Source organism: Musa acuminata, chromosome BXJ1-11, assembly GCF_036884655.1.
Source record: "Musa acuminata AAA Group cultivar baxijiao chromosome BXJ1-11, Cavendish_Baxijiao_AAA, whole genome shotgun sequence".
Lineage (NCBI taxonomy): Eukaryota > Viridiplantae > Streptophyta > Magnoliopsida > Zingiberales > Musaceae > Musa > Musa acuminata.
This window is the reverse complement of record NC_088337.1, coordinates 5,749,967-5,761,428: the sequence shown is the minus strand read 5'-3', so window position 1 is coordinate 5,761,428 and position 11,462 is coordinate 5,749,967. Positions and strand designations below refer to the sequence as shown.

The 11,462-nt window shown below is 39.2% G+C and overlaps 2 protein-coding genes across 6 annotated transcripts; one reads left to right on the top strand and one right to left on the bottom strand.

The window, feature by feature from the left end:
- Window positions 1–269: 269 nt before the first annotated feature.
- LOC103970595 (uncharacterized) lies at window positions 270–8,454 on the bottom strand. 5 transcript variants are annotated; one of them, XR_010481098.1, is made up of 4 exons: window positions 8,180–8,453; window positions 4,573–5,644; window positions 1,436–1,922; window positions 270–1,176 (listed from the first exon to the last, which is right to left on the bottom strand). XR_010481098.1 is itself a non-coding variant. In XM_065089434.1 (4 exons), exons 2-4 carry the CDS (start codon window positions 5,618–5,620, stop codon window positions 1,161–1,163), a joined length of 1,410 nt encoding a protein of 469 aa, XP_064945506.1. In that variant the 5' UTR covers window positions 5,621–5,644; window positions 8,180–8,453; the 3' UTR covers window positions 270–1,160. The 5 variants fall into 5 exon arrangements, 4 of the variants coding, with proteins under 4 accessions (XP_064945506.1, XP_064945504.1, XP_064945503.1 ...); XM_065089434.1 differs by having other exon boundaries at window positions 1,577–1,922; XM_065089432.1 differs by lacking the exon at window positions 270–1,176 and having other exon boundaries at window positions 1,185–1,922; window positions 4,573–5,629; window positions 8,180–8,454.
- Window positions 8,455–8,867: 413 nt separating this feature from the next.
- LOC135597034 (protein EXORDIUM-like 7) lies at window positions 8,868–10,411 on the top strand. The gene has a single exon (XM_065089429.1). The coding sequence runs from the start codon at window positions 9,287–9,289 to the stop codon at window positions 10,325–10,327; it is 1,041 nt and encodes a 346-aa protein (XP_064945501.1). The 5' UTR covers window positions 8,868–9,286; the 3' UTR covers window positions 10,328–10,411.
- Window positions 10,412–11,462: the final 1,051 nt, after the last annotated feature.

Genomic DNA, 11,462 nt, shown 5'->3' with positions numbered 1-11,462 from the left:
TATGTGAGATAACAATTAAAATAAGGGCTAATAATAGTCATATGTTACTGGGGATTAAAAAAAATCAAACTACACATATATTGAGTTTAGATTACAGCTAAATGTTATCTTACTCTATTATTTCATTAAGAAAAATCTTACTTCTTAATGCAATATTTTTGGGCCATCACAAAAGCATAAATATTGCATTTTCGAATAATTATGACAACTAACTACTTGGTATTTCTGTTCTGTATACAATTTATATTGTGAAAAGCACAAATACCATCTTCAGGCATGCCAATAATATTTCAAAGACAAATATACATTTTGGAGTTGTGTGTTGAATGATTTAGGCTTGGAACAAGAATATCCATTTTGAAGCAAGACCTTGTACACAACATCAATGGAGAACCCATTGCATGTGCAGGGTCTTAAGAGGATCACTGCAACATACTTTTGTGACTCACAGTCCTGAATCTCCTGATCAACTAGGTGCAAAGATACAATCATAATATCACACTCAAATACAATTATAATCATAGTAGATATTAGTGAAGGACACCAGCATCTGGAGATCATTATCAGGCCTTACAAATTTGATATGGCAAGCTTAGATCAAATGGAGCAGAGCTTTGTTTTAAAAAGCCTGAATTGGGCTGCCATGATTTGGGAGGCGATATTTTGCAGCCTGCCACTCTGATTTATTTTCATCACCACAATGTACTAAGTATGGTAATTTCACCTTCTGTATCTGCTCAATCTCATTTACCTTATTTTTTTCACGGCACCGCACTATAAAAGATCTGCAAAAGTAAGACATGATCTGCTCTTTCACCTCTTTTGCGTCTGCTCTTTCACATCTTCTAAACTGAGCATAGACTTTGACTGGAAAGCTGATCTATGGTTTCATGCAGGCAGGGTTAGCCAGAGGTTGGAATATACAACAATACCGATCATGTAAAGAGAAGAATGCCAGCTTTATATTCTTCGCAACTGATGCATTGTATTCGAGGTCGCTGTTGGTAAATTAAATCAGCTCTACACTTTAATCTCACGGATTCGGAGAGACATACATGCTGATAGGTCATTGCACATTTGGGCCAATGACTGCAGGAGTTGAACTCTTGGCAGAGTTTGTGAAGTCACAAGGCCAATAAAGGATGCCTAAATATCAGAAGTTATGAAGACTGACTCCTGCAAAAAACAACAGCTCAGAATACCAGCTAAATTAGAGAAACAGACATTTGAACCAAGTAAATTATAAATTATTCAATTACAACAAGTACTAATTCTAAACAAAGACCAGTTAAATGTGATCCAACTCGGGAACTTTTAGTTTGTGTTATTCAATCATTTACGTTGCTTAAGCAAGATAGTAGATAGCATAAAAACTAGCCAAAAAAAAAAGTTTCTTATCAAGAAAATCTAATTAAGAGAACAAATGTAAGATCACCTTTGACATTCTCTTTTCAAGGAACTCGATATGCACGTATTTAGGAATCTATCAATGTGCTTGTAGAGATTAAAAAAAAAGAATTGTGAGTGCAAGGTTATTTAACCAATATCTGGCATGTCCAGGTTCAATAAACTTAACTCCATGTCTTGCTGAGAAGCTGCCCAACCAGGTTCATAAGCTTCAAGGAAGCCAAGCTTCGCCTTGTTAGGAAGGTCATGTGGATGAACAAATGGAACACCAGGAGGCCATCCAATCTCCATTCTTATATTCCCACATGGGCTATCCATTGATAGCATGTGGCCCTCACACTCCTTAAGATTACAAAACCTGAGTTTTATGCCCTTCTTTTCAGCAATATCTTGAACACGCTCCTTGAGGACCCTCTGAGCCTCCAGACGTAGTTTCTTAGAAGGAGGCAAAGGCTTGCACCTCGTCTTGTCCTTCTTACTCTTTATATGAGGCTTCATGGATGCTACATAAAAATCTAATTTTTAATGACCAGGCAAGTGAATTAGGGCGTAGAAACTAATTTAACCAAGTTATAACAGCATAACATAAAAGACAACCGAATAAAGAAAAGCAGAACAGGCAGCCACATTCAGTTTTAAGCATAGGCATTATTATATAACCATTAGAAAGAACAAAGTGTGTGAGATAACAAATTGGCAACATAGGATGAATTTAATGATTAAAAAAAGTAAAAAAAATAATGTCAGCACAAGAAATACTCATTATGTTTCAGCTAGCTGCTGCATAGATTATATCCTGATCTACTCATTCTAAAAAGAAGGAAGACCAATAAAAGAGAAGTTTTCTTTCATTAAAAAGAAAAATAACAAACATATGGAATTTGGCATATCAGTTTCATGGCCATCTTATCCATTGTATTTTGTTTCTTTCCTTTATTCCTATTATTTTTCATATATGCTGCTTTCCTGCTAATCTTTTCCATCATCTGAGTCACTGTTTCACAATTACCATAACACTAAGCTTTAAAATGATGTGTCAAAACATACTTTTCATTATTTTGTATTAGGGATTGTTCATCACATCATAATTAAAATATTTCTTTAATTATTTTGTGAATATGCATGTTGTGCACCTTGCTTTAATGAGGTAAGGTTTGCACTTCATATCGTGCGCATCGTACTTAGGCTATAAAAGATCTCAGTACCTTAGTTTGCCTTTAGCCTTTAAATTTTATTATGAAGTTCTGAAAGATCTTGAGGTCCATTTGTTGCTCTGATGAATATAAAACAATGATCTTTAAGGCTTCATTTGTTGAAGATTTGGCATTGTTTTAATCCACAAAATAAGCCGGAAATAACCGTAACTACGAGAGGTTCCAAAGATCTATCTTCACACTACCTAAAGCATCATTATAGCACCCTAAATCTCTAGGGGTTCAGAAGAAACATATATATTCTACACTTCATACATGACCTTCAGTTTATATCACTAAACAACTCACCTAAATTATGACAGCCATAAAAGGGCGTCCATCTTACCTTTAATATGAAAGCCTTCATTATACATTGCTTTATTCAAAGTAGGAACTCTGATCAATTTAAACTCCACAAAACTCAAAAATTTTCTAAATAGCAATGACTTAGAAGGAAGTTCTGCGTCATAGAGTCCAAGGAGAGCCTGAACTTTTCTTCTTATTTTTTGTCAGGCTGTTCACCTTCTCAAACGACACATTTTATTTCCTTCCTTATCACTTTGTGTAATGAACTTCTTTTTTCCTAATCAAGAGAGTCCAAGAACTCAAAAAACCAAGCTTTAACTGTGGACCTCATTAGAATCAGCTCGCTTACCCCCTACCTTGGAAAGCAATGGGAGCCATAGAGCAGGATAACTAAAGATCTTTTTGGGTTGGATCAGAAGTTGGGGTTCAGTATTCGGTTTAGTGTTCAACCTCAGCCAACCTGAAGTTGCAGCCTACCCAACCTTACAAGCTATTTACTTGAAATACAGAGCAGCACTTGCATCTACTCCAGAGTTCCATATAGCATAATATGTATGTATGTATATGAATATATGAAAGAAGATTCAGGACCCATCACTTTGTGTGGTCAAGTTTCCTGATCTCATAAAGGTTCCCACATTTTTTATTTCAGTCATAAGCAACAAGAAAGATCATAACAAAAGTTCATGTAGTCCATCCAAAAACGGTAGGGTGGCTCTATTAGAGCCCATTGGTAGATAGGATGTCTAGAAAGGTGAAAAGAACAAATAACAAATTGTCTTCATATGAGGTTTCCCTTCATAATACATTCCCTGATTCATTTTTTTCATTACAGGTCAACTAGAACCTTTTGAAAGTCAACAAGTAAATAAAATTCAAATTACAGTGTTTTCTTTGTCAAGATAGAGGTCGTTGGAAAATTGTATATGGGTCTACAAGTGTTTCACAGGCTATCAGCAAACAGTCACATTGTCGACCGGCTGTTGCTGGCCATCAAATAATGAGAAGTTAACAATTGCCAGTGGTCGGCATACAGTTAAGCAGCGAGAACAGGCAACTGATACATGATTAATAGCTGAATAACAATTGCTGACAGATTGTAACCAATAATTATCTAAAATGGTGGATTGCTATAACCCGTAGACCATAGTTGTGACCCATAGATAACCCGATGCAGGTTTAGCAAACTTTAGATGACATTCACCCTAACATTCAGAGATCATCAAAGGGGAAAAAAAAATCAACTATATACTTCAGGTGAAAATGTGCTTTTCCATTTTGATGAGTTCCAGAAACAGACAACAAAAGAAAATGGAACTGCCACATCATTCTAGCGGATAGAGCTAGCAAAGGGAAACATATAACAGGCAAAGTGAGATTTAGAAGAACACACAGCCAACCACTGTCATAAGATTCAACAAGTTAAAAAGATCTGTAAAAGCCAGAATATAAAGAAAAGACAGTGTGAACAGATGCACGGGCACACGAACGGATATTCAGGTGTGCATGCTAAACACAAACATTTTCTAGAGCATCTTCCTATGTGTCTGAAATGTACGGATAATACATGTATATATGAAGCTATGTATAAGCCACAACAATATAAATCATAGTAAAGATATTCTTCAAAAAAATGTTAAAGAGTAGTACTAGAATGATGAGTTACCATCTTGGCCAGGTTGAAACGCGTAGCTGGGATAATTAAGTTTAGCGAATTGATCAGTAGAGTGTGACCTCTGCATAAAGTCATCCACTGGTATAGGAATCTGGAATTGTGCTTCAACTCCATGACCAGCTGCTCTCATCTCTGAACAGCTAAGACTTGCCATGGATCTAGGCATGAGCTTGAAAGCCAAAGAGCATCTTCCATACATGTTACTTTGCAAATTGCCCATCTCTACCCTAAGCATGGCAGGGCTCACATAACCAGCAGTTGCCTGGTAAAGTGCAAGTCCAGGATAAATAATTGCATCTTGAGGGCCAAGATCTCCATCAACAAGGATCCAACGTCCATGGAAGTCTTTTATATGCAATCCTGCCATATCTGACTTGACAAGAGTAATTAAGGCCTTATCAACTTGATGCTCATGATCTGGGAACATGACCAGCTGTCCATCTTCCTGTGCTGTCAAATTGTGGTTTTGTGCTCCTTGGAATGATGGTCTTGAATGACAGCATACTGAAAGAACTGAGGAGGATATCTCCCTACTTCTCAAAGGCATGTTATCAAGTATTTCAGCAAATGAAAAGCTGCGCAAATTTAAAGAAAAGCTGATAGCATCCAATACATCTCGGGCAGCCTTGCCAAGAACTGCAAATATGTCAGGCAAGCCAGCTGGAGGAAATTCCATTGAACCATGAGGCTCTGCTGCAGTAAGACCAGGCCTGTAATCATATGTTTCTTGCCACAGTTGAGGATCCGCATAATATCCAGATGTCTTGCACCACTCACGGGTTTCATTTGTATGAACCATATCAGCAGGAGGGTACGCACGCTGATGAAAAAACAAACGAGCAGATTCTAGACCAGATCTTAAAAGAGCACTGTCTCCAGGAGATAACTCAATGATAGCAGCAGAATACTGAGCAAAGGATTGTGTTAGTGTTGATACAGAGATCTTGTAAGAGTCTGGAGGAAGACCTTCAGAGGCTACAAGATCAGCGAGCCTTACACGGCCAAGAGATGGAAGAATACTCCCTACCACGGGACCCATTCAAGATACCTAAAAGTGAAAAATCTGCAAAGTCGAATGAGAAGCAAGTCATGATATAAATTATTGAAACTTGTAGACCCTCACATTGGTGAGAACCTCACACTGGGTTTGTCCTTATGAACCTAGTTGCTTCATGTAAATTACCTTGCCTAGCAAAGATAAGTAGAAATACAATGCATAGAGATATATATCTTAGAATTTTGCACCAAAAGGACTTAAATACAATCAAATTTCTCAAAATGCAACAATGATGTGCAAGTAGTTGTGCAGGGGAAATATCAGCAAAATATACCACACAAATCAAAGGTTAGCAGTCCCAACATTTTTAATTTAACAACTGCATAACTTCACTTAGTTTAGTGGCAAAATTTCCTAGTACCAGCAATGCATCACTATAAGAACTGAGTTTACTAGATCTTGCAGTCTAACTACTGTACAAAATAAATACATATATTAAAAAGTTGTACCCAGTGCACGAGACTCCATTCAATACAAGATCTGGCGAGAGTCAATATATGCAGCCTTAAAAGATTATTTTCATCACTATAACTCAGTTAAGGATAAATTTAACTAATGGTGGTAAAAGGAAACATCACTGATGCTGATCCAAACCTAGATAAAAAAGGTGAAAGATTACTTTACGCACTGTTAGAAGTGCAAAACTACATAAGATCTCATGAAGATAGATCATAACCACTTTCATTATAGGACTAGATCATCACATTGAAGTGATGTGAAACATCTCCACCACCCAAGTGTCTCAAAGTGCAAAAGGTGGATTAGGAGGTTATCTGTAAATGGCTCATCACATGTTTGGATGTGGTGAATAATAGGAAAAGGATTTTCACATTGTTCCGGACCAATGAGTTAGTACAAATTCTAAAAATTAGCTTAGCAACTTGGAAAATCACAACACTACTAAGGAAAGTGTTAAAAGTGATAGAAAAAAAGATTAGAAGAAAAATTAACACAATTTGTTATAGAAAATTAAGTCAGAATGGAAAAAATTAAAGAAATTGATAATACTATATTTTAAGTTTATTATACTAAAAAAAGTTTTACATAGAATGGTGTGAGGTCATTGTACATAAGGATCTTAAGGACAATGTTGTAGAGCTGAGAATATAATTAAAATTATAAAATTAAATTAGGAGAAGAGATTTTAAATGCTATTAGTGCTTATGCACCTCAAATTTGACTGGATGATTAAAAAAAAGAGAATTTTGAAAAAAAATTAAGGAAATTATTCAATAAATATCAACAATTGAAAAACCTACAATTGTAGGGTATCTAAATGATATGTAGGAAGAGTACATGAAGAATTTAAACGAGAACAATAGTTGCTTTCGATATGGAAAAGGAATGAAGAGGACAGGATGGTATTGACATACTCATCTATCATATCCACAATACTCATCTCTATTTCTATTGGCATCGAACTGGTATTTATTGGTCCTTGCATTAACTGGCACATGGACAGTGCAATTTCAGGTGGCCCAAATGCTGTACAGGGCTTTCCTACTTGGTAAGCCCGGTTTTTTTTTTAAGTTTTATTTCTCAAGACTAATAATCGAACTTAAAAGATGCTAGCTAACTTAGCTGGTAGAGACTTTGACAATCATCGTAAGGTCCTAAAGCTTGAATTTTGTCTTCACCATTTAGTCTTTGAAAAAAATAAGAGGACAAAATCCAACTCACATCCCTCTTGCCCATGAATAGAAACTTTTGTTGAAGATGAACCATGAAACATGCTTACAATGAGTTGATATGTCCTTTAATAGGCAAGCGGCTTTACAAGTAGGCGTCTTGTTCTAAAGATAAAAGATACATGGATCATTCTACCATAAATTCTTACCTAAACAAAGCTTTATTTGACTAATCCGATCTGGAAAATGCCTAAAATAAGGAAGATTAAAGATTTTTCATTTACTGTCATAAGATATCTTATTGCTACTCCTTAGTAAGCAACTTCTAATTATCTACAATAGCTACCAAACAATACCTATTACAAATATTATAAACATCACCATTTATTTCACTTGGAGTTGCACAAAGAAATAGTATTACAAACAATACCACCCTTCATCTTTACATGTTAAATGTTTGTGTTCATCAAAGAAACATCAAAATTTAAACGCATTATTCTAGCCACAATCTAACACTCGTATATCTGAAACTGTGCGACTCTAAAAAAATTGCCAAAGACCATTGGTTTTTGAACACTACCAAACACAAACCGAGCCGATCAACATTAAATTCCAACTGTGCGATAAAATAATACCTAAAAAAGTATTTGAGTATGCATACTTAACCATTTAACTGAAACCCATTTAGCAAAACCCACGACAAAGTATAATATCCCATTTAGTTTCCTCGTGTCCCATCCCGATCATCCGCATTCAAGAACAACTAACCAAGAGATCAAGCATACCACGGCAGGAGAAGCACATGTAAGATAACACGATAAATCACGAAAGGGGAAGCCGTCGGATCAGACCAAGGCAAAGATTCAAAATCAAGGGAACAGAGAGGGGGAATAAACGGGGGAGGAGATCGGACCGTCTTCATGGAAGGCAGGCGAGAAATACTGGGACCCGTAGGGCGCGTTCTTAATCGGGCGTAATCGCCGCCACCGTCGGTGGAGGCGCCGAAGCTGCACCGGAAGCCACGGCCAGTGGGGGCGGACCAGCGGTGGGGCGGCCAGGCGAGGCGCGTCACCCGCCACGGCCGGTCCAAGCGCGGCGACGGCGACGGAGGCGGCGGTGGTGAAGGAAACGCTTCTTTTACTTTTAAGCTGCGCAATGGCCGTGGAGATTTTTCATTCGAGTTGGTTTTCTTTTCTTCATCTTGTTTTCGTTTCGTTTCGTTTCGTTCTCGTTAATTTCGTCTTCATAGTTTATTTACTATTATGCCCCCTAAACTTTCTATCTATCTATTATTGAATTGTATTTACTAATCAAAACCTTTACTCATTTGCTTATAATCAAAATAAAATTGATTTTAATTATTTTTTCTCTCTCCTCTCTCTCTCTAAGATAATGACATCTGGGAAAGATGGATGCTACATATAAACTCTCACTTCATTTATCTTGCAGCCATTGCCTCATATACAACTGGGACTCATCTTTATCTCCAGTCTGTATCTACTGCATGCTTACAATCACACCATGAATGCTAATCATTCTCAGTTCTCTTTGCATTCCTGCTCCTGAATTCTTTGCCTCCTCAGAACTCTCCAACACTGTGTTCCATGATTTCTGCACCATAAGAAGAACAAGTGGGCAGTACTTACCATGATTTGGATCTCACACAAAGCACTAAAGCAGCAGGTCAGACCTCTCTTCACGCTTCTACTGCTTCACTCTGTATCTTTGACCACCTGCTTTTTCTTCCATAACAATACCTTTCCTTAGAGCCCAAAAGAGGATGCAGTGATTGCGAAGCTTTTGCAGACACCATCCATTGCTGCTGATATAATAGCATTCCTGCTGCAGAGAATGCCCTCTTCTTTATTGGTGGCGTAAACATCCAAAAGCCTCGTTCTTAACACCCTTAAATGGTGTTTATATTAGAGAGATGATGGCAAAAGTGAGAGTTGTCATCATTGGGTTCCTCGCAGCATGATTCAAAATGTAGAGGCAAAGGTGATTCAAACCGGTTAAAGACATGGCCTCCTGCACAGACCATACGGTGGTGGAGAAGATGAGTAGGCTGTGTCTTCTCCTCCTCTCATTCTCTTGCGTCGTAGCTGCGGCGGCCTTCTCATGGCAGCGCCATCACCCACACCGACCTGACCGTTTGGCGGCCTCCTCGGAGCTGGTGGACGTCGCATACCACATGGGTCCTGTCCTCGCCTCCCCCGCCAACATCTACACCATATGGTATGGCCACTGGGAGGCGGCTCCGCAAGGCATCATCAGGGACTTCCTGCTTTCCCTCTCCTCCCCTTCTCCTTCCCCTTCCATCGCCGAGTGGTGGCGCACCGTCCGCCTCTACGCCGACCAGACCGGCTCCAACGTCACCGGCAGCTTCGTGCTGGCCGGCGAGCTGCACGACTCGGCCTACTCGCACGGGGCCACCCTGTCGCGCCTGGCTATCCAGTCCATTATCCGGTCCGCCGTCGCCGCGCACCCGCAGCGGCTGCCGCTGGACCCGCACGGCGGGCTCTACCTGGTTCTGACCTCACCCGACGTCCGGGTGGAGGACTTCTGCAGGGAGGTGTGCGGCTTCCACTACTTCACCTTCCCGGATATCGTCGGCGTGACGGTGCCGTACGCATGGGTCGGGCACAGCGGCTCGCAGTGCCCGGGGATGTGCGCGTACCCCTTCGCGCTGCCGGACTACATGGGAGGGGCCAGCAACGCCAACGGCAGCGGCGGTGGCATCCAGGTGTTGGGAGCGCCCAACGGGGACGTCGGGGCCGATGGCATGGTGAGTGTGATAGCGCACGAGCTGGCGGAGATGTCGAGCAACCCGCTGATCAATGCATGGTATGCGGGCAGTGACCCGGCGGCTCCAACGGAGATCGCCGACCTCTGCATCGGGGTTTATGGATCAGGAGGAGGAGGAGGGTACGTGGGGAGCGTGTTCAAGAGCTCGAAAGGGGAGAGCTACAATTTGAATGGCGTGAAGGGGAGGAGGTTTCTCGTGCAGTGGGTGTGGAATCCTGTGAAGAAGAGTTGTTTTGGCCCAAATGCCATTGATTGAAGTGAAGGGGAGGTGTAATTTGGGTTGAGAGAATGGCTTCAATTCCTCTTTGAGGTACTCTGCTAAAAGAGTTCTTTCCTTTGATTTGGTTTTATCTTGAATTCTAATAACAACATTAATTTCAAGTTAATATCATAACATAAAAACGTCTTGTGTAAAGGTTACATGATATGAGAAATACACAGAGAAACACACAAAAACCTACTGGAAAAAATATGTATTATCCTACAAGTGAATCCAAATTTTTGTTGTTAATCTAAGATTGCACACAATAAGGAGGGTTGCCAAAAAATAAAAGAAAAATAATAGGATACCATGGCAAAGGTATGAAGGAAAAGTTGAGGATGCTTTGGAGATAATGTGAAGGAGATAAGTTGACACTTATGACCACATGTGATACTTTCTGGAGTGATAGGAGGGGATATATAGATTATCAACACATTTAAGGATAAGCTAAAGCAAAATGAAGAGAAAACAAGGATATACCATGCAAACAAGAAAACAGAACTTAAACAACAGGAAACAAGGATTGTATAGATTGAAACATCTTGTGCATTACAAAATGCCATGGTAAAGTAGATCAATATTTGCTTCTAGGAACTTCCATGCCATCTTGCAGTACAGAAAGTAAAAGCATTTGAGGCCACAATTTAGTCCATTGCACGTGTTATAACATAGATTTTAATCATATCATAAGCTCTCAGACTGAAGTGTTCAATCCAGTGTTGCTTAATGTCATGTGCATTCTGCTGTCTAATATGGATATAAGACCTCAAAGAGTCTGACTGAAGCATTTGCAACTTGAGGACACAAACAACTTGAAGAATATTTCTCCCATTGGACTGACTATAAGACAAAAACAAGTTTCTTCTACAAAGCCTGCAAAAAAAAATATTTGTACTGCAAGCAGAGAAAAATAAGTCCTGAAAAATGATATTTTCATATTCACCAGTACATGATTACTAAAATAAATATTATAAGGTTTGCTACAGCAGCAGCACTTCGAGGTATGAGTCCATTTCAAAACTCATTAAAATGCCCACAAGATTATCCTGTACTCTAAAGATTCCAACTTGAGGACCATTACTACACATGAGGATAAAAAACGTACTTTTGAGGGTATTACAGAACAGCC

What these genes read in the sequence shown, in the direction of transcription:
- LOC135597034 (XM_065089429.1), top strand. Translation starts at nt 9,287, where the DNA reads ATGGCCTCCTGCACAGACCATACGGTGGTGGAGAAGATGAGTAGGCTG.
- LOC103970595 (XM_065089432.1), bottom strand. Translation starts at nt 5,620, where the DNA reads ATGGGTCCCGTGGTAGGGAGTATTCTTCCATCTCTTGGCCGTGTAAGG. An exon ending in GTTTCAACCTGGCCAAGATG is followed by an intron (nt 1,923 to 4,572) that starts GTAACTCATCAT and finishes ATTAAAAATTAG; the next exon opens with ATTTTTATGTAGCATCCATG.